At 47.8% G+C, this 26529-nt stretch overlaps 1 protein-coding gene and 1 long non-coding RNA gene across 8 annotated transcripts in view; one reads left to right on the forward strand and one right to left on the reverse strand.

Moving 5' to 3' along the window:
• The window catches only part of FOXN3 (forkhead box N3), a 364758-nt gene that overhangs the window by 140065 nt on the left and 198164 nt on the right, over positions 1 to 26529 (forward strand). For 3 of the 4 annotated variants that reach the window (XM_045505824.2, XM_074365166.1, XM_074365167.1), the window contains exon 3: positions 13489 to 14045. In XM_045505824.2, the coding sequence (XP_045361780.1) occupies positions 13503 to 14045 (543 nt within the window). In that variant the 5' untranslated portion in view covers positions 13489 to 13502. Of the gene's footprint in view, positions 1 to 9768; positions 9996 to 13488; positions 14046 to 26529 lie in introns of those variants that run through there. The other variant, XM_074365165.1, reaches the window with a different exon arrangement.
• On the reverse strand, positions 867 to 11022 carry LOC105079850 (uncharacterized). Of its 4 annotated transcripts, none has more exons than XR_012507424.1 (6): positions 10193 to 11022; positions 7591 to 7696; positions 6346 to 7477; positions 4710 to 4755; positions 2388 to 2628; positions 867 to 987 (listed from the first exon to the last, which is right to left on the reverse strand). It is a non-coding gene; the product is annotated as an uncharacterized LOC105079850 (long non-coding RNA). The 4 variants fall into 4 exon arrangements; XR_012507425.1 differs by lacking the exon at positions 867 to 987 and having other exon boundaries at positions 2272 to 2628; positions 6346 to 6498; positions 6591 to 7477; XR_006719706.2 differs by lacking the exon at positions 867 to 987 and having other exon boundaries at positions 2272 to 2628; positions 6346 to 6894.

Here is a 26529-nt window from a genome sequence, read left to right on the forward strand (position 1 = left end):
ACGGTTGTAGCTGCCTCCTCACCATGCCCTTGGAGACTTGCCCGCGAGGTTGGGAGGTAGGGAAGCATGGGCGCACCAATAGTAGGTGGGGTTTCTTTGGAACAGATATCGTGATGTTCATCCCTCCCTTTGAACCTGGCCTGGGCAGCCTCCGGAGAGCTCTGACGTCCACTCCCTGGGAGTAGACTCCATCTGGAAGGCCAGGGCTCTGTGGCACGCCCACTTTGGCCCTCGGGTGGCCTCTGCTGGCACTTCTGGTGCATGGATGCTTGCCCAGGGGGAGTCTCAGCCAACCACGGGGACCCCTGTGCTGAGGTCTCTTTGACGTTAGCTGTGAGCAACAGGCATTGATGGCTGCCATCACCAACGTGGGCAGCACCCCCTTCCGGGTTCCATATTGTTAGACAGCTGGCCCAGCACTGTGTGAGGCATGGGAGGAAAGATGCTCAGTATTCCTCTCCAGAAGAAATGCCAACTTAAAAAGGACGCCTGGTTGTTTAGGGGCCAGCTCTTTGGAGCCAGTCAGAGTCATGTGTATTTGAGTACAGAGAAATGGGGTGCTGTTGATCGCACCCACAAAGGGACAGCCATCCCTTTGGCCACTTCCTTCCCAGCCCCCACCCCTTCTGAGAAGGATCCCTCACATGCACTCATGCCTCACAGTTTATGGGCACGTTTTGCTTGCCTCTGAATCACAATATTAAGGTGCAAGAGATGCTATTTTTGGAAGGCGCAGGGGTTTCAAAACAGAAAGTGTTGATGAGTTGCACTACCCAGTAGGGGAGAAGAGACATCTCGTTTGGCTGTCGTAATAAATTGAGCAAGTTGCTAATCTCCGAAAAAGAACTCTGTACGGTGGGGAAACATGTTGGTAATATTTTTAATCTATGTCACATTTCCCAGAAAGTTCATCGAATGCAGAGCTCTGACTTTGTTTTAAAAAGACGATGTGAAGGAGAAGAATTGATTGTTTTCTTTCACGTCCCTCTGAAAAAGTAAAATGAGAGAAGTTATTTCTTGGCATGGTGAAGACTTTGGCAGACACAGTCACCGAAGCCCATGAGACTGGTACTCGGTGTACTTGCTGAAGAGAGGAAAACAATAAATGCTCTTAAAAACTCTGGAGGAGGAAGAGGTTGAGGATGCTACTTTTCTTTCACTAATTTCTATAGTTATTAGATACCATTTTGAAAGAGGGATAAAAAAGGAGCATTCCCCCCCCCCCCGCTAAGTGATTGATATTTTTGATTTCCAGTACGCCACATGCTCTGAGCGGAGAAGCAGAAGAAGGGTCCTTGCCTCTCAAGGCACATACGATCTGTTGGACAAATCAGTAGCTAGCTGATTTATTTCTGATGACAAAGGTATACCATACCATATTGATTATGACATGGAAGCTGAACTTTGCTGATGGTGATTGTTTCTGCTGTTTTGGCAAGTAGTCCCTTTTTACTCCAAGTCCCTTTTCCCTTCCATCTCTTGGTCATAATTCTTCCTCTCTTCACATCCTTGACCCCTAAGATGTTCTTTAAGATGAAACCGAATGCTCTGGATTGATCCGAAGCTTCCCTTGGTTCTTACCTGGAACATGGCTCCAAACTCTGGGGCCAGACTCTGTGGGTTCAAATCCCAGCCCTATCACTTATAAGCTGTGTGACCTTGGGCAGGTGGCTAAACCTCTCTGTGTCTTAGGTTTAAAAGTTGGGCATACTAATAGTACCTATCTCCCACGGTTAATGTGAGGCTGAAAGAGTGAGTATTTGCAAAGCCCTGGAACACTCACTGGCGCTGAATATGCTGCTATGTAGATGACTGTTAAATACAACTGACCTTCACTATTCATGGGTTTCATATTTGCAGATTCTCCTACTTGTAGCATTTATTTGGAATCACAAAATCAATAATTGTGGGGACCTCATGGTCATTCGTGGACAGGCACAGAGTAGCAGCAAATTTGAGTCACCCCACACACATTCCCAGCTGAGACTGAACAAAGTGTCTCTTTGCCTGTTTCAGCCCTCACACTGTAAACAAGTGCCCTTTTTGCTGTCTATTTAGTGTCACATTTGTGGGGGTACTTTTGGTTGGTGATTTTGCTGTTTAAAATGGCACCCAGTCACAGTGCTGAAGCACCGTCTTGTGTTCCTACATGCCAGAAACTGATTGTGTGCGGAGAAAAGACAAGCTTTCTTGTGTTTGATAAGCTTCCTTCAGACATGTGTCACAGTGCTGTCGGCCATGAGTTCAATGTTAACGAGTCAACAAAATATATTAAATAAGGTATCTTTAAGTGGAAACAGAGAAAATAAGGTAATGAATTGATCAGATGAGTTGATCGATGAATTTATCATGAAAATGTTGTGACCAGTGGCTTGCAGGAACCTAACCTGATATTTCCCCTGGGAGCAGTGGTTCAGCATTGGTAGTTCAGTATTTATGGAGACTTCATAGAACGTAACTCCCACAAGGAACGAGAACTGACTGTAGGTAAATGGAAGCCAAGAGCTTAGAGGGGCAGCCTCTTTTAGGACAAACTTCTGACTGCAGGGAGGATCCCTGGCAGGGCAGGAGAAGCAGTAGTTCTGCCCAGGAAGAGTGCCTCAGCTGGGCACAGATTTTCTATCAGATCTGGAAAAAAAAAAAAAAAAGATGTAACCACCTTTGGTCTCTTAGAAACGTAAGTTGTTATAGAAGATTCATCTGGAAACAGAGAGTAAATGTTCCTCCTCCCTCACAAATTCTTAGTTCAAGAGTATTTTCCCTTATCTTTGAACCTACATAAGAGTTTGAAGAAAATGTTTGATACTCAAAACTAGTCAATTGAAAGCTTTCCCACAAGCAGACAATAGAATAGACCCCACTACGCAGGGTGTAACGTTTGTTACGCTCAGCAATTCTCTTGTTTGCTTGGAGCACCAGCCTTTGCAGAAGGGGATCATTTTATCCCTTCTGATTGAAAAGATCACAGAATGCTGCAGTTTGGTGAAAAGCTTTGCCAACATATCCGTCTTCCCCCAGACTCTTACTTTATGAAATGTTTGCAAATTGTTTCACACATACAAGTATATGAGAATGTGAAAATGATTCAGAAAAGGGAAAGCTTCACTTAAAATGCTTGGAAAATGCAGATAGATGGGAACCAAGGGAACATGGGTGACTGTGGCCCATATAATTTAACAACATGCCTCTAGCCTGTCATCCTGGCAATCTCCAAGTTCCCACGATTTTGAACAATGTCTCAACAAACACCGTCCTGAAAACATTGTCGCATATTTCAGTGCATTCACTCAATGCACTGACTGTCTTCTGTGCCCGTCGGACACTGGGGTGACTGCTCGTGTACAGGGCTGAATAAAACAGGCATGAATCCTGGTTTCATGGAGCTTATGATCTCATGGGGTCAGGCAGTCTGGAGGGGAATGTTATGGCATCTCCTTAGGATAAATTCCTAGAAGCTGGACATTTAGAGTCCGTGGCCATTTGCCCTTAAGTTTTAATTCAATTCAACGGACCTCTTAAATAGTTGTACCAAGTCAAGTTCCTCTGACACCCACACCAACATTGGTGTGGTTATTCTTTTCAAGTCTGTGCCAATCTGATAGATGAAATGAGATAATCACAATTGCTTGAATTGGCATTTCTGTGATTTTGTAGTGAGTCTGAGCATCTTTTCACAGGTAGATTGCCGTTGTTTTTTTTCTCCTTTTGTGCATTTGCCCCTTTTCTCACTAGGATGATAATTTTCTCCTTGAGTTGTCAAGAGTTATACATTTAAAATAGCAACCCTTTTTCATATGTATGCCAAATAATTCCTCATTTTTTTGTCTTTGAACTTGATTTATGACCTCTGGTCCTACACACACATTTTAAGTTGTTATGCAGTCAAATATGTCAATATTTTCCTTTTGATTTATTTACTTAACAAACATAGCACTAAGTGCCAGGGCACTGTTATATGTGTTTTACAAATATTCATTCATTTAATCTTCATCACAACCCTATGAAGTGGGTCTTGCTTATATTCTTCTTTCTCCTCTTTTTAAGATGAAGAAAGTAGCTAGAGAGAAAGAAGTACCCTGATTAAGGTTACCCAGCTCGGTGAAGTGAGAGTTAGAACCTGGCCCCAGGTTCTCGCACTGGCCATGAAGCTACAGCACCTCTGGTCTTGACATTGGGCTCTGTGTGTGTGTGTGTGTGTTTATTTGTGGTTGCTTCATAAATGCTAAGTCTCCACCATCCTTGAGGGCGAGTGCCACATGTTTTATTTCTCCTGGTTCCTTCCCAGTGCCCTCCACACAGTACTGGGCAGAGCATAGTTAGATGCTTAATAAATGTTTGTTGACTGAATGAATTGACTAAATCTGGATTCTGGATCATCAGCGCTCACTTGCGTTTGTGCTCAAAGAGGAGTTGACAGGTTCTATATTTTCCATTTTGCCTCCAGCAGGCCACGTGGGTTTAGGTGGGGCATCTGAGCTAATGAACTGCCCTCCACCAGTTCAGCTGTACTTACCCTCGCTTCACAGCCCTCCTTCCCTCTTCAAGTAAGCCTCCTGGCTCTAGTTCCTGCCGGAGAAATTCTAATAAACCCTTTCCCAGGCTCCACCCTTCAGAACCTGTCACATGAACACCAGGAACGCACAAGAAGAAAAGCCCAAGAGGGGATGACTGGAAAGCCGAAGGATGCTTGACCAAACCTTGAAACTCACAAAGAGATGGAGGGTCTACCGGCTGTGGTCCTGGGTCCTCTTCCTTCTGCACAGGGGGGGAAGGAAGTGAGGAACTATTTTACTATTACAGGTGGAATTCTCACATGTTATCTCAAAGAGACAGTCAACTCACAATTAAGGAGTTATCTTTGACCATAATCTCTTTTTCTTCTCATATTCAATCATTTAATAGAGACTCTTGGTTCTTCCTTTGAAGCCTCTCGTGCATTCATTTTTTCCAGTCTCACTGACTATTCTCTAATTCAGTGGGTCCCAAAGTGTGGTCCCCTGGACCAGCAGCTGCAGCAGCACCTGGGAGCTTGTTAGAGATGCGAATTCTCAGGCCCCAGCCCAGACTTACTGAATCAGAAACTCTGGGGGTGGGGGCCAGTAGGCTGAGTTTTCAGAAGCCCTAAAAGTCATTCTGATGCATATTCAAGTGTGAGAACCACTGCTCTAACGGAACCCCCTTTATCATTAGAACATTATAAACGTGTTGGGTGCTCGTTATAGACAATTTGGAAAATATAGACAAGTATGAAAGAAGCAGGCAAAAAAATTACCCCATAACTCTGTCACTAAAAATGAAACATTGGTTTAATATTTTTACATTTTTTTCTTATTTAAAAAAGATGATCTTTATTCCTTTTTGTATGGATTACTGCAGTGCTTTCTGAGTGGTTCTGTCTGCTTTGGGCCTTCCATTTCCTTCCTTCCTCTCCCAAAACTCATGGTGGATCCATGATCCCATTCTTCTTTTTTTAAAAAATTGAAACATATTTGACATATAACATTGTGTAAATTTAAGGTGTGCAGCGTTATTGATTTGATACATTTATACTGAAATATGATCACCATTGTAGCATTAGCTAATACCGCTATTGTGCCACGTAATTATCACTTCTTCTAGTGTTGGGAATAATTAAGATCTAGTCACTTAACAAGTTTAATGCTTATAATACAGTTTTGTTGTCTCTAATTACCGTACTGTGTATTAGGGCTCCAGGATTTATTTATCTACAAGTTGCAAGCCATTCTTCTTTTCAAAGCATATTTCTGATAGAGCAACTCCTGGATTCAAAAATATTCAGCGAGTTCCTCTTGCCCTCTGACTAGTGCACATCAACTGCTCACCTTAGCATCTGTTCAAGTTTTGTGAGATGATGTTTCCACTCTTACCCAGTAATATACATGCTCCTTAAGGAACAAAAACTCTATACCTCTAGCACCTAACAGTGCCATGTTATTTGGCGGGCACTCAGTAAATATCTGTTCGATGAACAAATGCGTCTTCTAATACAGTCAAGTCATATTGGATAAATCTACTCATGCCCTTCATTTCTCCTGCATGGAAAAGCAGTTTGTGCTGTAGTGCTTTCCTAAAATGCATGTGCCTGGGACCCATCCTAGGAGACTCTGACCTATTAGGTGTGGCTTTGTGGGTAGCCCCATTTGAGATGCTCGGTTCTAGAATGCCCCTTCCCCATTTCTACAGCTCAAACATGGACCTATGTTTATTAGATATTCTCCTTCCAGAGTCATCTCCCTTCTCTTCCCCAGTCCTGTTGTACCAGATGGTTCTACCATGCCCCCAGCCTCAGCTGGTAGGAGGGGATGGGGAGAAGGGAAGAGTTACCTGAATTAGGCCAAGCCCATCAGATTATCTCCTTGAGAATCTGAGCTACTGATGGCTGGGGCAGTCTGAAGGTGGTAGGTGCTGGAAATCAGAAGTTTTCTGGACTTGGTGCTGGCGGCCGTGTGTGGTCATAGGTGGGCAGAGGAAACCAGCCTTTAGGGAAGAGAGGGGAACAGATGTGTAGAGGGAAGTAGGAAAGGCAAGGTGGTCTCAGGGGGAAAGAGATGGATGAAGAGGAAAACGACCTGAGGACTCCCTGGTTCCATGTAGCCCAGCTCTGCTGCCTGTCCCAGGCTGGCCCAGGTTCCCTCTCAGGGTAGCTTTTGCACTGGAGTCAGTTTGAAGGATCCTGTACAGAAGGCCATCTTGCCAGGCCTGCCTCAGATTCCTCCTCGTATTCGGAATTCCCTCAGGCCTTCTCACCTGCAGCCCTGGTTCACTCCCCTGAGCTGTTCCTGCCTCAGGAGGGATCACCGGGCTGTAAGGAACTACTCATAAATAAGCCTGTTGGCCAGATAACCAGCGATGGGGGAGAGGCGGAGAAGTATGCTGGAGAAGAAAGCACAAAACACCAAGGGATGGGGCACTCCTCTCCACAGAGGAGGAACCTGGGGTCTCAGACTGACTGGGGACTGACTGGGCTAGAACCCGGGGGCTCCTGCTCCCAGATACTTCGTGCTCTCAGCCCCTGCCCAGATGGGGATGCAGAAATGGTCCCGTGACATCCCCAGGCAGAAACAGGTGTTGCCCACAGTGAGTTCTAGAGCACACATAGGATTCTTCTGTGAACTGGGTTTATAAAACAATGGTTTGCACCGTTCCACTTGTTTCTGTGAGACTTCTCAAGGTCTAAGGCTCAAGGGTACTTCCTGAAAGTTCAGGAGGGGAATTGAGAATGTGGCTGTTCCTCGGCGAATTTCGCTCCTGCCCCCTTTTGTCAGGGAGCCTGTCCCAGAGCTAGGGATGTGTGGAATTCTAAGGTGGAGAGGCTCCTCTAAGCTTTCAGCAGAGGTCTGGAAAGATCCCCCATTTCTGACAGACAGGCAGCCACGTGTGCCCTGCTCTCCACAGCAGGCAGGGCTGCTCCACCACTTCCTCTACAGGCTGCTACGTTCTCGTATCTCCTGCTGCCCTGGTAACCGGGGGGGGGGGGGGGGGGGGGATAAGTTAAGAAAGAACTCTGAGAATGGAAGAAACTAAAAACCACAGAGGGAAAGAGAGGTGAGCTCCCGAAAGGCAGCTTACCTCCCCACATCCACCCTCTGCTTAGGGCTTCTCATCCAAGGCTTTGCTGTGTCTTTAAGTCTTTGTTCACCTAGGATGGCTGGTTCAGACACTGGAAGCCAGGAGCCTGCATGAAAGTTTTGAGGCTGACATAGTCCTTGTGCAATAACCATGTGCTCACATCCCCTCATTTTGAGCTGTGAGGAAGAAGGAAAGGACAGGGATAGAAATATCTGCCACCTCAACTTCATGTAGAGATTTCTAGCTATGGTGTGAGTGTGCTTGGGAGAGGGAGGGCTGAGACCTGGCGATGGAAGGGGAGGATGGGAGAGGGCTATTTCTTCCTCTCCAAGGCAGCAAGGGCTTGGACAAAGGTTCCCTGGCTCCTTTGATGAGCGATTCACCATCTTCAACTGATAGGCTGATGGAGGTGTTTGCACTACACCGAGCTCCCATCCTGGCTTTGCTACCAGCTCTGACCTTTAGAATCTCAGGCTCTAGAGACTTAAGAGATATCTAGTTGGTCTCTGTCACCTCACACCTTTTGCTCCCTGACTTGGGGTAGGTCAGTCCAGGGCTCAGTAATTAAAGGGGTGGGGCTGGATGACCTCAGGCTGCCCCTGGGCCTTCACCTCTGAATCATCTCCCGAGTGGGTGGGGTTTGCCTTAGCACTGGTAAGTAAGAATGTCTGTGGTGAGCGTCCCTGCTGAAAACTTACCACCCGCCATCTTGGAGCTTTGTTAAGGGCGATGACACTCAGATTGAATGGGGTTTCCTTATTTTGGGAAATTAAAAAATTTCAGAAGGCTTGTGGGGTTTTTCTTGCCCTTTGGCTAGGTTACAAGGTCCTACAAGCTGGAGGGGTTTCTGAGGGAGATCACTCTAGGCCTTCTGACTGGTTTTTCTGCAGTTTTCAGAGAGCTCAGGCCTGTCCTCTGGTTCAGGTGGTTGGGGGGAGGGGGGCATGGGTGGCCGGCAGTAGGACCTGGGCTTCTCTTCTGGGCTTCTCTTCCGTAGGGGAACCTGCTGATTCGGTTACCTGGGGGTGGTGTGCAATCACACTTTTATTTATGTCACCACCAGGGTGTCCTGTTGGACTCCCCTTTCATCGGCTCCAAAGGCAGCTGTGACAGCGGGTGGCCGATCTTTGGAGGTGCCTAAAGACTTGGAGTGGTGGTCGAGTGGCTGGCAGCGTGGCCCTGCTAGCTGTCGGTGGGGTTCTTGAGAGCTCTAAGGGTGAAGGACATGAGGCTTGTTTTCACCGGAGAGTTAGAAGCCGGCCGGGACGCTGAGCACAACCCACTGTGTGCCACACGGTTTGGCCTTCGGGGCGGGCCTCTTGCTCGTAATCTGTAATGGCCACCCTCCCTCCCGGCAGACACGCGCCGGCAGGGCAGACAGACAAGGGGAGCAGCCACCTGGGCGGGAGGCTGCGGGGTCTTTGTGCTTTTTCTCCCAGTGCGCGAGGTGGGCGCTGGAGGACGGCTGGGGACGGCCCCCGGGAGTCCCGCCAGGACGCCGTAGTTGGGGAGAAGTGGAATCTCTTCTCCCCCTCGCAAGCCTCGCCCTCATCGTAATTCTTTTTATTTTTACTTTCGAGCCTTGTAAGGCATGCGGATGGGGTAGGAGCGTTCGAGCGACACGTTGCCAGCGGCGCAGCGCCCGCCCGCTCGCCCGCGTGGCCGGAGCCCCCAGGAAAGGACAGGCCGCGCGCCGCCCGCCCCACCAGACCCGCCGCCCACGGTCGCGGCCGCCCCGGGTCGCCGGGTCCACGCCGGCCATCCCCGCCCTGCCGGGCCGCAGGAAGCGAGTCCACGCGGCCCAGGCCGGCCTCGGCTCTGACTGCGCCTCGGGAGCGCCCGGGCGCGGGGCGCGGGGCCGATCATGGCGCTGGGGACGCGGGCAGGGGCCGCCCCGCCGGGTTCGCGCCCCGCGCCCCTCGCCCCAGGCCGCCGGCATCCCGGCCCACGTTTTCCCTCTCTCCGGCTCCCTCCGCCCCCTCCGCTCCGTCCCTCCCCTCCGCTCCCCTCCCTCCCCGCGCTTCCCCTCCTCCTGCCTGGTCATGTGTCGCCTTTTTTTGTTTGCAGTGGAAACAATTTCTCGCCGCTCGGCGCGCCCCGGCCCGACGCGCCGCGGCGGAGGCGAGCGGGAGGCGGGACGGGGCGGGGAGAGCGGCGGGGCCGGCGGGAGGACGCGCGGCGCGCCCGGCGGACGCCGCAGGTCCCATGCCGCGCCGCGACCCCCGCGCCCCTGCCGCCCGCGCCCGCGGCCGCCCCCCGCCGCCTGCCGCCCCGGGCTCGCCCCGCCGCGCCCGCGCGCCCTTAGCCGGGCCACCAAGCGATGCCCGCTGGGCGTCCGCGAAAGTTTGTCGGCTCCCGCTGAAGGGCAGCGGCGCCCCTGCGCCCCCGCGCCCCGCTCCGGCCAGGTGAGTTTGCTCCCCGCTCCTGCCCGCGCTCGAGTCGGATTGGGGTGACTCGGGGCTGGGGCACTCATCCGAGGCAGTCCTGGAGGCGACCTCTCCGCTCCCGGCAGACCCGGGACTCCGCAGCTCCTGGGGAGGAGGGCCCGGGGTGGGGGGCCTGGCCAGGCGGGGAGACGAGAGCCCTCGAGCGGGGAAGTTACCCGATCCGAAGAGTTTCCTGCCCCGACGTGCGGGCTGTTTCCCAGTGCCTCGATTTTCGAAAAGACGCTCTAAAGGAGCAGAGTTGGTATTGTCCGCGGAGGACAGGATCCCCTCCGTTCCGGGCCAGGGCGAAGTGGCCGATCAAAGGGATACCCCAAGATGAGAAACAGGCTCCTAACAAAGATCCCCCCTCCCCAAACTGTGCAAGCTTGGCACGGGCAGAGAGCGTCTCCCGAGACTCTCGAGGCCCTTCCCCTCCTCACCCCGGGCCTCTTTGAAGCCCTCCTTGGGGCCTGAAGAAGTTGGGGGACCGCGGGCTTTTATTGATGTGTTTTTAAGGCTCGCCGCGGTGCGGCCAATAAAAGGTTTATGACATCTGACCTGCAGTGAAGGTATGCGAGCTCCCAATTGCCCTGTATACGGGGAGAAGAGCAGTTTCCCCGTTGCCTGGCAACGCCACTGATTGACGCGGGACGCAGCCAATCGCCGGTCCCGCAGGTCCCCTTGAAATGTTTTTGACAAGTACAGTAGTCGGGAGTGGAGCGCGTGCGTGCGTGCGCGCGCGCGCGGAAGCGGAGGGTTATCCGCCCCCCCCCCCCCAAACTCGCAACTGCCCTGCTCCGCTTGGGGAGGATTTCTCAACTTTTTAAAGTTCACGTTGAACATCTGCTCAGAGCTGGGCTAGTAATGTCTTTGTCAGTTATTTGGAGCCCTTCTGGTAGTGGGGCAAGAGACTAGCTTTCCTGCTGCGTTTCCTCCTTTAAAAAGCAAAAAAGATAGCAAAACACAGCAAGTCATTAAAAAAAGAAAAAACAAAAACAAGAGGGTGTTTCTGGGGAGAACACAACCAATAGCAAACCGAAAAGTTGTAAGGAGGTCACTAGTGAATAACTATTTGCGTATCTGGTGGAGCAACCTTATTGGCAGCAGATTTAAAATGTTTGCTTAACTGCAGACTCACATGATTCGGATTCTTCCCCCCCCCCCCAAAATAAGAGGAAAAAAGATTTGGCGAATTATGTAGTTAGAGTATAATAACGGAAAACGCCTCAGCTGTGGTTTCTGGGAACTGTTTTTTAAAATGGAACTGTACTGATCAGCAGCTCTTGACACCGCTGCTATAAAATGCGGGATTTTTAGGGATGCAGTTAACAGTTGGAGAGCATGGGGGTTACAGACACACAAAGCAGACAAGTGATCCAAGGAGGCTGAACCCCCGTAACCTACTCTTTTCTTGACAGTGCTGGTTTTTTTTTTTTTTTCCTGATAAAATGATATTGCTGGCAATGTTTGTTTAAAACAAAAGGAAACATGGAGAATAGCATGTTAGTTCCTTTGGGAAGCTACTGACAAATAAGCAAATTAAAAAGAAAGAGAGCAGCATGTTGTCATAGCAACAGTGCAATTAAATTACTTTACTGTCAGCCATGATATAATTTTCCTGTTTGGAAGCTGAGGAGACATAAAACTTTCATCTGGAGCTAAAGTTGACTTCAGCGGCTGGGTGGCTGTTCTCTTTTGTACTCGGCTGTGGGGATATTCCTGGTTATCAGAAAATTAGGTTTTTTGATGGGATTCTTGGAAACTGAGAGAAACAAGTCTCGCTTTGATTTGCTCATAAGGAAGGTAAAAGCAGTGTCAGGCTGGTCTCTGTCTTACCCCCAAATCTAAGATACTAGGTTATTTTTTAAAATGTGTCGTGTGCTACTCAGGTCAGCCTCCTTACTTGACAGAAAGATGTTCCCCGTGAATGCACCTGAGGTGTCTGCACTGCTCTGCTCCGTGGCATGTTGGTGCTTGGGGAAGGTTTCTCTCCTGTGAGTTGGGCATCTCACAGCAGCTCCAGAAGCAACCCTGCAGGCCTTCTGTTTCTCAGAGTCTGTTTGTTCACCTTTTAGAGGAAGGAGAGTCTTGCTGCTTTCCAGCACCCTTGGCTGGCTGTTTAGGGCCCATGTTATGTTTTCTAGAATCTCATTCTAGAGCTTCTCCAGCTGAAGTGGCAGTTACTTTAGGCATGGACATTGCGAGCCTTAGAATGATCATGTCTTTGCTTTCAATGTGTTTGTTCTTTTTTCTAGATAGACTGCTTGATTTTCTTACTCAGGGTAGGGTAGGGGATAAAACAGACAGGCTTCTTAAACAGCACATTGTTTGAGTGCTGCAGACCGAGAGTGGGAGACTTTGAATACTGTTCTTTCTCACATCGAGCATTCGAGGGTGGAAAGTGCTTTGTATCTGTCGGGGTCATTCTGTTTGTGGACTTGTCACCTCCCCATTTTCTTTTCTCATCAGATATTTGACTCCCTGTTCTAGGTCATTGATAAAAATGGGGCAGGGGCAGAATAGAGTTCTGTCTCAATTTTTGTTGGATTTGCCTTCTTGTCTTAAAGCTCCTGGTTGCTCTCCTGACTTTTTTCCCCACCAATTCTAATTTCAGTTAATAGCTCATCTTCCCATTTATTTACGTGGTGCCTGAAGTTACTCACTTTTTCATTCAGAGTGTTGTGTCCCAAGAAAATTAAATGCGCTCCCTCCTCCAGTATGAATCCAGAGAATTCCCTGGCATCACTCTTCAGACTTGCAAAATGTCATTAAAGTTGCAGAGTGTTTGCTCATGACTTGTGGAAAGAAAAATTAAATAACGCACTATCAGACTGATGTTCACCATGGCCACAGTTTTAATTCCCAGGCAGTTGTGATGGTCTTTTATGGAAACAGCCAAACTTAATCTGAAACAACTGGCCTTAAAACTTACAGGTATGTTCTTTTTTTTTTTTTTTTTTTTTTTTTTTGAGGAAGATAAACAGTGAGACCTGTCATTCAAAGTGACATGGGTTGTGGTTTCACTTTCCGGTGTTCATTGTGAGGCTCAAAAGAATTTTTCCTGTGTACATTTTCATGTATAATAGGTAAACTGAGGCAGCAAGCAATAACTGATTTTCCCAGGGTTACAGTGAGCATCTTCATAGATCAGGAAGAAGGCTCTGGCATTTCCCATTCTTTTTGTGATGCACGTGCACATTAAGGTGCCCTGAACATTTCTAGTCTTGTATTGAAGGGGTGACAGGTCATTGTGCTATGTGCATGGTGGGCCAATTTGACTACTATTACCAGGGCATCTCTGGTAGAATGTGGGTTGTGTTACTCAATGTGGGAGCCAGGAGTGGGTGTTCTTAAGCAGGAGGGGGTCCATAGAGATGGTTGGAGTGGGAGGAGGCATCATAATGAGGGAGGGCACAGATGCCTTTCTCCTTTGCTTTTCACCCTCATCTTTTTTCTGTCCTGTGTTTACCAGGAGCCTTCACGTAAATGGGCCCAGTCATGCCTCCCAGTAAGAAGCCAGAAAGCTCAGGAATTCGTGTCTCCAGTGGGCTGAGTCAGTGTTACCGGGGCAGTGGTTTCTCCAAGGCCCTGCAGGAAGACGATGACCTCGACTTTCCTCTGCCTGACATCCGACTAGAAGAGGGGGCCATGGAAGATGAAGAGCTGACCAACCTGAACTGGCTGCACGAGAGCAAGAACTTGCTGAAGAGCTTCGGGGACTCGGTCCTGCGGAGTGTCAGCCCCGTCCAGGACCTGGACGATGACACGCCCCCATCCCCTGCCCACTCTGACATGCCCTATGATGCCAGGCAGAACCCCAACTGTAAACCCCCCTACTCCTTCAGCTGCCTCATATTTATGGCCATCGAGGACTCTCCAAGCAAGCGCCTGCCGGTGAAGGACATCTACAACTGGATCTTGGAACATTTTCCATATTTTGCAAATGCACCTACTGGGTGGAAAAACTCAGTGAGACATAATTTGTCATTGAATAAGTGTTTTAAGAAAGTGGACAAAGAGAGGAGTCAGGTAAGCCTCCGGATCTGGAATGCAAGTTTGTCTTTTTTCAATTAAACTTTTTTCTCCATTAATAAAAAAAATCCAGGAATGTAAGGTCACCATATGGAAGTAGCAGATTTAAAGGAGTAATTCTGTCTTATTGTATTCATTTAGATAGTTGTCAGGAACTGCCTTTTCCTGTTTTTCACGTTTGTAGAGCTGGATTGAGGGTCCCCCACTGGGGGATCTGAACGTAGTCACGAAACAGTGGTTTACAGACTTGATTCGTTCTTAATACCATCCTTCAGTGTGGGTAAGTCCCTTTGGTTTTAGAGACCAAATAAAGGTCTGTATTCTAAGGGCAACCGTGAACCACGAGGTGTATGTCTACGTATTTGAGGATAATTGCCACCAAGGGCTAGAGAAAAATGGCATTTAGTTTCTTCCTGAATACTAACTTGGAGAAAGGTAGCTGGTCCAGGATTCTGGAATATTGGACAGTAGTGGACATTAGGAGGCTGCTTGAGCATCCTTATATAATCCAAGATCAGAAACAGGAATTGCCCAGGTCATTTGAAATCAGGTGTCTACAAAGTGTTTGGCAACTTTGAAACTCCCTGAGTGTGGGAAGTTAGCCGAGGGTAAGGTTCCCACTCGAGACTGTCTTTTAAAAGGTTGAATTTTAACTTTGAAGCATTTAAAGCTCAAGCTTCGTGGTTCACTAGAAGAAGATGGTTTTAATAATTTGCTTTGTATTTCTTTTAAGGAGAACAGTAGGTACAGTAGGAACAGGACTGACTCTTAGAGCTGGAAAACAGAAGTGCGACCTAGCTTGGAGTTCTGCAAAGTAAGGCAGCCACAGGGAAAATACGTTGCCAGGAAACATGGTCTCCACGTGTTAGTGTTACCGTGTCCTCCAGCTGCGTTTTCCGTGTTAGTTGTGTAACAGCTGGCGGTCTGCTTCACACTTTTTGAAGGTCAGGTTCGGGCTCATGACCACTGTTGCGTGGGCTCAGAGGCTGTGTGGGGTTGGGGCCTTTAATTTCTTTCTCTCCAGGAGCAGGTTTGTGTTCCTAGTAGAACCTTGAGCCTGAGAAAAGTCTGCTTGTCCTTGGCATGGAAGATGATGAGTGAGGCAGTGGTGAAGCTCTGGTCTCCGTGGGCTTCGTTTGTCTGCAGATGCTGTTGTACCCGGAGTTTATGTTGAAGATGGGGCGTAGGCCACGTAGGCTTTGAGGAGGGTGTTGCCCGGGAAGAGGAAAGCGGTAGACGGTCAGGAGCTTTGCCACTGTCGTGGGTGCAAGTGGCACCTAGATCTGGTGTGCAAATCTGAACACTCCTAAGTGCTCTGGGCCCTGGCTTTTTAGGTCCTTATTTTTGTGTAACTGTAACAGTCATGGGGCACTGCTGTTGTCCCCAGGTGTCCATCACTCTCCCTCCTCCCCTCCACATCTCAGGATGGGCATTCTGAGACCCACCTCTGGAGTTGGCTCTGCTGAGTGTTTTTAGATCATCCCTTGAACTTAGACAAAATTCATTGCTCCCCTGTAGAGAACCAAGTCAGTGGTCTTCAAACCTTCCACATAGGTGGGTCCTCAAGAACGGAAAAGTCTTGGGAAGCAATTCCAGGGTTAGAATGTAGAGAAGAAAGCACTGTCAGGTGCGCTGGAGCCACACGTCACTGGTACAGCAGCAACCGGGGCTGTTAGTTTTGTGTGAAACGATTCTGCAAGTTACCGCATGCTCGTGTCTGCGTGCCTCCCATCACGCCGGGGCACATCAAAGTACCCTAGCAAGTGCACACCCTGAAATGTTAACGAGGACGGGCTCCTAAGTGTGCAGGAGACTCAGGAGGATTCCGCATCAGCCTGGGGAATGGCAGGTGGTCACTGGATGGCACCCTGGCAGGAGCACCAGCTCCCCTCTTGTACCTCATCTTCCACCCCCCACCCCTCTCTGGGAGTCACATTTTCCAGGACTGATGGTTGTCATTCTGCAGAGATGCCTGTTGAAAGGGAGCGGTTTTAAGGGCTTGAGGTTGTTAATCTTACGAAAAGTGGAGTTCTGGCTTCCTGGCCCTCCCGACCTGGATTGGCAGGCTTCTGATCAGATGTCAGGCAGTTTTGTAGTTGGGAGTTTGTTCCCAGCATTTGTGATGCTCTGAGAACAGAGCAGGGTGTGTGAGCTTCCTTTTCCTTCCTTGTTCCTTGGGGTCCCCTGGGACCAGCTGGTGGCTGCTCTGAGAGGCGCAGACTCCCAGGGACCCTCAGCCACTGGCCCTGCCCCATTTGTTTGGGGTTTTCTACCATGGCCCCTGGAGGAAGGGGAAGGCATTTCCCCCACCCTCTGCCCAGTGAAAGCCCCTCGGGCTCTCAGGTAAACTTAGTTTTCTCCCGGGGGACTTTACTTGACTGCAGCTCCCCTGCTGAGGTTCCGGGGCAACACGGGGACTAAATGTGCCCGAGTGTTGGTGGGAAGGGTGTTAGGGAAGGGGAGCGCGGGGGCCTGGCAGGTTGTCTTCACAGGGCTGGCCATTCCACTTTTTATTTTCTTTTTAAAACTGTAGGACACAGTTTTAAACTTGGCATAAGCGTGAGAGTGCAGAATCCTGTGATCTGTCCCTGGGGGTTGGGACGCTTCCCCTGCTGGGCAGCTGCTTGGCTGGGGTGCTGGAGACAGGACACACTGGCCTGCATCAGACTCACCTGTGGCGCCTACAACAGTCCCCACTTCTCGGCCCCTCCCTGGAGACTCTGACCCAGGAGGTCTGAGGTGGGTTGGGGCAAGTTGGAGTTCTGTTAAGCTTTGTAGGTCTTTCTGATACATAGCCAGATTTGGGAATCCTTGAACTTCCCAACGCTGAAATTTCATCAAGAACATATTCTCAAGAATGAGTAGGTGAGGTGAGAATAGACTTTTTTTTTGCCATTTCATCTCTTACAAGACTTTGAAAGATAGAGTTGTTGTTGTGTATGTGTGTGTGGTTTTGTTGTTGTTGTTTTAACATCATGGAATATTTCAAACATATGTGTAGAGAGGGTAGTATCGTGACTCTAGAACCATCACCACCGTGGGCCACCCCAGACTCAGTAGATAACAAGGGCTTGCTTCCTTTCATTCATTCTTCTTTGTTTTGCTGTTGCTTAAGTATTTTGAAGCAGATCCTAGCCCTCATGTCATTTTATCCCAACATATTATTTTAATTTTTAATTTTTGTTAAAGTACAGTTGATGTACAATATTATATTAGTTATCTGAGCATATTTTTGTGTGTTTGAGTAAGAACAGTTCCCATAACCGCAAGGCCAATGTCATGTCTAACAAAATGAACCATTCCTTGGTATCGCCAAAGGCCAGATCCGTGTTTAAATATCCTTGATGGTTTACAAAAAGTTTGTTTGAATGAGGATCTAAACACGGTTTACACGTTGCATTTGCCTTTGTCTTCAGCCTGTTTCCATCCCCAGCAGAGCGAGTCCCCCTCCCCCTTTTAATGCCCTTCCTTGTCAAAGAGACCCCTCTGCACAGTCTGTCTGCTTCGTGGGGGTGTCATTTAGCTTGTTCCTCTATCCCTCTGTACCTATGTTCTGTGAAACAGAACTGAATGTTAACGGGTGGATCACATTCTGGCTTGCGTACCCCCAGGAATACTTTGTTTACCCCCAGGAATACTTTGTAGATGAGTCTTATGTCTTCTCACATCAGGAAGGCTGGTTGACCCACTCCTAGGGGTGCAGAGGTTGGGCTGTGAGGTGGCTGCTCCCTCCTGTGCAAAGTCCCCTTCAGCCTTGCATCTTAGGGTTTCATCTGTGGGTGACCTTTGCCTGAATCAATCAAGATAGAGTTCCAGAGCCTGGGATTAGTTTTATATTTCTTAAATACAGACCTTATTTAGGACCATAAGATTCGCATGGACTAACCTCTGTGAGTATTTGTAAATGAGAAGTAAAGTAGTTTCGTTTTTTGTTTGTTTGTTTGTTTGTTTTGTGAACTGGATTACAGTGGTTCAGGTATGTGTGTTTCTATTTCTGTGCTTTTTGTTTACTTCCTTTCTTGCCAGTTGAACAAAAAACATTGTTGTCATAAGAGGGTTTCTAAAAGAAACACTGTACACAAGTGTGTTTATTAAATCATCCAGGGCTCAGTGCCCTCAATACAATTCTAGTTTATAAATTTAGGCACTTGTCGTGTTCAAAAGAGAACTGGACTGGAAGCCAGATTACCTGGTTCTAGTTTTGATGCTGAAGGTACGTGGCTGTCTTGGGCCTCAGTTTTCTCAGATATAGAAGCAGAAGTTTATCATGACTTGGAGCATCTTAACTTGGGGTCTTTGAGTGTCAGACAGCCTGAAATTACTGACAGCATTTCGTGTGACTACGGATTTTCCTAGAGGATCCCACAAGTTTGTTTGATTAGTTTTTTTATTCTTAATGGGATCTTTGACCCTGGAAAGGTGAAGAAACACTGGTATTTTATAATAACAATAGTGTATGTAACATGGAACACTTTCTTTATGCTTTCCCAATATCCAGTTTCTTCCTCACTACAACTCTATGAAGTAAGTCCTAGTTTCCTTCTTAAAAGGAAAAATAGATGGTGAATTAAGCTCAGAGTGGTTAAGCAACTTGCTCGAGGTCACACAGCGAGTAAGTAGCAGAACAGAAATTTACCCTATTCCTTCCAATTCTGAAGGGCATGTGCTTAAATTGACCCTGGTGCTTGACCACACCTTCTCAGTTTAGAGGCTCTTATAGGTGATCTCTATGTGCTTCCTCAAAATATTCTATGAACATGAGTTTTAGGGAAATTAAATTAACTCAGGTAAGCCCAGAATTTAGTCCTGGGGTACAGGATAGAGAAGGGTAACTAGAGAGAATATTTCTGTGCCGTTGTGATGGGGCCAGGCTCTGTCCTTGTCAAGCCACTGGAAAGGTGTCGCCCTTGCACGGAGCGAATCACTGTCCTTGCAGCTCCCCGTTTTCAGGCTCTGTCCCAGGCCCCCTGCCTTCCATGTCCCCTCCACTCAGGTCTGGCCCAAGTTCAAAGCCCCTTCTCCCTGCATAGACACCATTTATACAGGTTCTCCCTCCAGTTCCCATCCCCCTCGATGTTCACTCTTCTGTCCTGGTGAATGAGATTCTTTTCCAAAGGCAGTTTTGAAAACGTGGTAGCATTTCTTATGTGCAGTACCAGTCCCCCATAGGCACAGTTGTCTCTCATTCCCTCCTTTTGCGGGGGTCGGGGGGCAACCACGGAATCAAGAACATTTCCCTTTCCTGCGACGATTGCATCCCTGCGACGGTCACTTTAGGAAGAAGAAATGCCTGGCCAAATATTATTATTATTTGGGGAGGTAAACGAGGCCTCTGAAGAACTGATGAGTAAATGGCTAAAAGTCAGGGTCCTGTTGGGTGGTGGGTCACGCAAAAATGAGATGAGGTGTGTGAGATTCTTTGGTGGTGTCTGGGGCAGGTGACGATCCTGTTCGTCCCTGAGCTGGGGCTGCCCCGCATGGCAGCAGGGACAGAGCCTCGTCACCAGTGCCCACCGCCTGGCAGGCTGCTCTCCATTGCCTGTGCTGTAGGCTGGTTGCCTTGGAAGGTTGAGACTTTACCAGGGTCTTCAAGGGGCCTGAATTAAATGTACATCCATGTCACAGGCCCTGGAATAAGAAGGGCGTCATACCAGCATCCTGGGGCGGAGAAATCCGTGCGCTGCCTTTGGCCGTGCTGCCCCACTGATCTTGCCATTTGCTCCTTCCAGACACTGCTCTTTCCTGATTGTTCCAGGCATAGATGCCTCCGCTGGGAGGACACTTCTGTTGTCTTATTACCAGCTGTCCACTGACTGTTCATTCATTCACGCGACAGACTTTTGCAAGCACCTGTTGTTCTCAGTATCTACAATACTTACTACACTAAGTGCTGAAATGGTACAGAGTTGAATGTGGGTGGCCATGGCCTGGAAAGCCTTTGTGGTCCACTGCGCCCCACCCACAGAATTTCCTCCTAGTGAAGGCACTCACCGGCAGAAGCCCTTCCTCCAGTGCTCTCTCTCCCCCTTTTATGTATCTGTTTCCTGTTTCTCACAGCATCGCTTTCCTGGCCCTTTCATTTCAAGGATACCCTGATTTTCCAGTCCCCACGGTGACTCCCCTGCTGTTGACCTTGATGAGGGTCTGTAGAGGTCTTCTGGAAATCTTGGTTCTTCTGGACTGGGGAGCTCCATTAATCTGCCTGTCCAGGACTGTTTTTTGACCAGTTAATCAGAAAATGTTGTGTTCTCTTAGGTAGGGCTTGGTGGTACCTGGGTAGGTCTATGAGATGCTTCATTGATGTATTGCCTGAGTACGTTACCAACAAGAAATTATTCTCAGAACTTCCCTTGTTGGGCTGAAGAGGCTCCAGGATTTCCCTTTGAAATCACTTTAAGCTGCAGGATAATTCTTTGCACAGGAAGTTGGCACACCTACCGACCCCCTGTTTGAAAGTCATGGGTCTTGCTTCTTTCACGAATAGTGATGGGTTATTGGGATTCATCCGCACCCTCTCGTGGAGCCCTTGGCCATCTTCGTGCTCTTAAGCTTTAGCAATATGATGGCAGATTTTATAGAAAATTCCATTTCCTTCCTAATGGACAATTTTTGCAGTTGAGACAGATGATGATGAATATATATATATGTATACACACACACACACACACACATTTAAAGGCTAATATAATGTTTGTTTTGGTGATACTGTGTTTTTTAGGGAAGTCTTTTGTTTGTTTGCAGATTTTGGTTTTGTGGACCCCTTGAAGTGTTCAATTCTTGTTCTCTACCCTTTTCACTTTTAACTGCTTTGCCTCAGTGAATATATCCACCCAGCCCTGTAAGAATTTATCCCTCGGCTACATTTACTTCAACACTGGCCTGAAGTTTTCAGACTGTAGCAGTTCACTCTAGCGCCCCCTGTGAAATGAAATGCCTCCGCATTAGCAGAACATCAGTATCTCATTGCCTGTAATTTCAGGGACTTGGGACACCTTCTATTTATTAGTTTATTCAATAGAATTATTTGGTAATATTGAAGGTTAAAATGAAATATGAGATTCGGTTCTTGCCTTTTCAGAGTTTGCATTCCAGTGAAATAAGAGACATGATTAAAAAAAAAGATAAAAAAGAATAAGCCATCACAGGTATGAGGAGGGTACCAGATCACTAAGTGATTGGTGTCATTTGAAGTTAATCAAGGAGGCTTCCCTTCCCCAAAGAGGGGCACTTGGAGCTGAGATAGAAGATAGCAGTGGGCACGTGTTGACTATCCCTTAGAGGAAGATCACTTGAATAAATTGTTAGCAAAGCATGAATGAACGTGAGATCTCCAAGAATGGATTAGTTAGGATAAGGTTTCGCTGTTCATAGTAGGAAATCCAAATAACAGTGAATTAAACAAGCTAGAAGTATATTGCTCTGTCACATAAAATGAGTCTTGAGGAATTGGATAGACATTCTGTCCGTCTTTCTGCTCAACTGCCCTTACTACATTGGTTTCCATTCTCAGAGTCTTCTCATGGTCCACGACAGTGTCTGTTAGCTTGTACTCATCTTAGGAGGCAGAAAGAGGTATGCAGGGAAAGACAAAAGGGGGTTCCATTGAATTACCAATAATAAGGAACTCTTCCAGAATAGCGCCCTCCCTGCTTTCATCTTATTGGCTAGCGCCTGGCCACATGACCCCTCTTTGCTGCAAGGAACGCTGGGAAATGTAGTCTTTTAGCTGGGCCCATTGCAGTCCCAAATAAAATGCTGGTACTGTTACTAATCAAGCATGAGATTTTCTGCCACAGAGGTCTAGATGCTTAGGAGGTGAATGCTGCTGGACCCAAGGGTTGTATGGAACAGTATCAGAGAAAGGGGTGGTCAGGGAGGTTATGTAAATAAGGGTGACGAGTTGGTGGGGGAGCTAGGGTGCTAAGGGGAAAACGTTAAATTGCTCTAGTAACTTAAGTAAAGCAGGGATGATGACCCATTTTTCAAACATTCCAGTTAATCAAGGTTTTGCTTCCAGATATTCTGCTTAAATTGCATTTAGCATCTTCAAAAGCAGTAGCTTGATAGAGGTGAAGATGTGGTCTGTGCCAGGTGTGATAAGAAGAAAAGCCAGGGAAATCTATGGCTGAAGATAGAGAGCAGCATAAAGTAGTTCTTTTAATAATAACTTGATGGCTGGCTCTGCAGGGTGCGGACAGTTCCCAACAAGAGAATGAAGTCTTTGATTTGTGTGTGTGTGTGCGTGTGTGTGCGCGCACACACGCACATGCTGTTTGAGTACCTCTGCTTGTGAACTCAGCTGGAGTCCAGTAAATACAGGCAGAGTGACTGTGCTGCTTCTGTGAGGAGAGCGGCTCTCCAATTACCCTTCTTTCTCTTCCTTCACCCCCACAGGGTGTGTGGGGGGCCCCTCTGGGCCCAGTGGGGTCAAGGTCAGTGTTGCCTTCCACTTACTGGAGCTCTCTGCAGTGCCTCAGAGTGACGATCTTCCTCTGGGGACAGGACCCATAAATGGTTTAACTAATGTCATTAGACAGAAAACAGTCAGCTAGCAGAACACATATGCACTTTGTTTTTAAAAGAAAAGGCCAAGTCACGTGGGTGCTGACTCCAATCATGTCTGTCATGGAGGGAGAAAAAATATCCGGTCTCCTGGCATCAGAGTACAAACCATGTGGCACAGAGCTGGGGTGCAAAGTCATGTTAAATTCTCCCACAGTACTTCACAGAATGCTGAGTTTTTATCCAGAATCTTCCCTAGACGCAGTCATGTGAAGTGAGAACCTGCCTTCATAGCTACAGTTCTGAGACCCTACAGAAGCCTTAGTTTGCAAAGTAAAAATTGGACTCTGCACTTAACAAAAAGAAGTAACTAGAATCATTTTGGAAGCATTGTCAGCAGTGGTTTGTTCATGCCACGCATATTTGTGGCATTCCAGGCACTGTTCTGGGTGCTCGGGAGACAGTGGTGACCCGTGACAGCCCTTGCTGCTCTCCTGGACCAGCCACAGGGTGGTGGGGGGCAGGGAGGATGAGAGGGAGGCACATGTTAAACAGTAGATCCATCCATGGGCACAGAGGTGGCATATCAGATAGTGCTTCATGCAATAAGATGGTAAAGCAGGATAACGTACGAGAGGGGTAGGGAGCAGAGTGGGAGGCTTCATGGAGGAGCTGACTGGGCCAGACCTTGAATGGTGAAAGGGATACAGCCAAGCAGAGTCTTGGGACAGAGAGAACAGCAAGTGCAAAGGCCCTGAGGTGGCATCGGCTTGAAATGTCCAAGGAAATAGAAAGAAGGCCTGTAGGAAGTATGTTAGCAAAGGGAGAATGAGATGTTTAAAGGGGCTGGCGGGGGAACAATCTGTCTGGAGCTTGTTCCTGTGGTGCAGGTTAGAGATGATGGAAATGATGCTGGTTTAGCCCACGGCTGGGGTTTACAGATGAAGGCGTGTGTGCAGATGTGGGTTGAAAGGGCAAAAAGTTCTACTTTGACCACACTGAATTTGAGAGGGCTTTTGAACATCTAGGTGGAGCTATCAAGTTGGAAGTTTGATTTGTGAATTTCAAGCTCACTGGAGAAGTCAGAGTAGAGGTATAAATCTGGGATGCATTAGTGCTTAGTTGGTGGAAACTAAGAGGATTTCTGGATTACCTCCATCAGAAAGGAGGTAAAATCAAACCTCTATTTCAGGTCTGTAGGAAATTATATTTCCATTAATGTTTGACTAGAGAATTCATTTTGGGGTGTATTCAGCATGGTGAATAAAAACAAAAGAGGTTTCTATTTAGAGGGAGAAATTCAGAAGTATTTCAAAAATAACTTGCCTGCCGTTATTGTAGTTACTGCCTATAGTTTTGCAGGCAGAAGAAAACAAACCTTTGCTTTTTGTAATGAGGGTGTCCCTTCTCAGTGTGCTCAGGGCCCGCAGCATCTCTGATATGACGAGGGAAATGCACTACAGTAAACATCCCATTTAGTAGAGCCCCCTAACCCATGACTTCTGAGAGTTCCCTGCCATCTGGTCCCTGGCTGGGGAGAGGAATTTTTCTTGTATATGTGTCTCCATAGCGACGAGTTTGCAGTTGATATGGAAAGTAAGCAGTTGCCTTAGCAACGGAGTTGCTGATGTGGTGGCTCCCCTGCTTTCAGGGAATGGATAAGCTGACCAGACTAGTTTAGATGCATCATGTAGGGCGCTGTAATGTAGGGCTGTGCATGCTGGCCCTGCCAGTGTAAAATCAGTCCTGCTTTAAAAGAGATCGCAGCTCCTCCCCCTTCCAGAAGGAAGGGCTTACAGAGATAATAAATCAGACAAAAGTAGCTGCTGTCAGTTGAAATAGATTCTAAGAAGGATCTCCTGGTGTAATTTATTTAGTTTCACTTAGAGGAGAATGTTATCGTCAGGGTACATTTGGTGTCAAGGAAAAGAAAGCCACCCAAGTTGTTTCAACTAAAAGAGTGCTTGTCCCAAGGACATAGCAGTCAGTCCCATGGACCAGTGGCGACAAACGACAAAGCACATCTCAGGTCCACGATTATTGGAACTGCTCCCTCTGTGGCCACGTGGACGCCCATCCCTGCCTTTCTCTAGGGACCTGTTCCAGTCTCCTCTTTGTAGCCTGGCTTCTTCCATGTGACTCTTGATTTTGCTTCCTCACAGCACTGGCTTGCTGTGGGGGAGTGTTGGTACCAACCCCTGTAATGGGACGGCTCCAGTGCCCAGCGGCATGGGCGCCACCGTCTCTGTGCTGTTTCTTTTGTCACAGTTCCAGACACACGGACTTGTTCTTCCTGCATCAGATGTTCAGCCCTGGTCACAACAGGGGCAGGGCCCCCAGATCAAGACAGCCACTGGCACCACCCCTTCACATGGGGTGGGGCCTGGGATTGGGCTCGGGCTCGAAACCTGCCTGCAACAAAAATTTTTCTGGAAAGTCTTTTGTCTTGGAAACATTTTAATAATGCAAAGCAAAATAATAAATAACTTCCGAGTATTTTGTGCTTTTTTCCTTCCCTTTTTGTCCCCTTGGAGTATCTCTCACAGGTGATGGAATTCTGGGACTGTCCTGAGCCTCCCTTTTGCTTCTTTTTGGTCTCTATGATAACTTCATCTTTCTTGCATTTTGTTTCTATAGATTTGGGGCTGGTGGCTCTCAAACTAGCATTGCTTTTCTTTGGTGGCTTCTTCTTCCTGCTAGCCTCAAATCGCCTGTAATCACAGGGTTGAGTGATTACCAAAAATTATGAACTCTAGCCTCCTGTTCTAGACAGGAATAAATGTCAACTATCCAAACACAAGTTGTCCTGGTTTTCAGGATCAAGAGATTGGGTAAGGGTTCTTGTTAATAACCATTGTGTATCAGCCCCTGTGATCACATTGAGGTGTTCAAAATGGGGGAAAAATGTAATTACTTCATGCCAGAGACGAGAGATACAAAGAGATTACAAAACTCTGGTGGAGTAGACTGGGCAAAGATAAAAAGAGACCAGGAAAGTTAAACTCATCATTTGCCCATTGCCAAAGGATTGATTGTCCAATGGCCAGAATTACGTGGTTCAGGAATCCAAAGGAGAAAACAATCCCTGAGGGCAAACAGAGCGACAGGGGGAATCCTGGGGAGGAGACAGAATTTTATTAGCTGGGTGGCCAGGACTGGGGCTGGGGACTGGGAGAGAGGAGGTCACTGGGGTTATTAGGGTGAGCTTGGACATGAGGGTGGGAATGCATATGGGGGAAGACTGGGTGTGAAAATGGGAGGTGACATTTTCACAGGCCTTGTCAGGGGTTGTTTGTCATTGTGTGAGGCATTTGTATCCATGGTCCTGTAGCTCTCCAACGACTGGAAAGTAGATACTGTGTTCTTTTTACAAGTGGGGGAACTGAGGCTCAAAGACATTCAATGGCTTGCTACAGTGACAGAGCCAGATGTTGAACCAAGATCTGGGACCTCTTTGCTTTTCCTTGACCCCACTTGGCTGAAGCAGAGGGCTCCTGTGGGCTGGAGAGGGAAATAGATTTGGGAGGGTCAGTTGAGCTGGATGGTAGGGGTCTTGAGTGCCATGCCAGGGAGTCTAGACTTTGCTCCTAAGGCAGTGAGGAGCCCTTAGATGTTTCTAAGTGACAAGTGATTCTTGCTTATGTCTTCAAGGTTTTTGCAGAAGCCTGGTCCTCTGCAGCAGAACCTCCTGCTGCCCAGAAATTTATGGAGAAAAAGACCATGAATGAGTTTCCATAGGTTTAACTAACTTGCGCCAGATTTGTAAACAGTCCACTGCTTATTTTTCATTTTAAGTGTTTTACTCTTATTTAATAGATTCTGTTTTCACTGATCATTGCTTTTATTTATTGATGCCACCACTTCCTCTGAATGCCTTGACCATTCTGGAGTTCATAGAGTTTATGCAGGAGTGAAATGAGCAACCCACCCCGTCCACGCTGCCCTGTGGATTTGATCCTTCTTCAGTGTCGGGGTGGAT

This window comes from Camelus bactrianus, chromosome 6 (genome assembly GCF_048773025.1).
Source record: "Camelus bactrianus isolate YW-2024 breed Bactrian camel chromosome 6, ASM4877302v1, whole genome shotgun sequence".
NCBI classification, from domain to species: Eukaryota; Metazoa; Chordata; class Mammalia; order Artiodactyla; family Camelidae; genus Camelus; species Camelus bactrianus.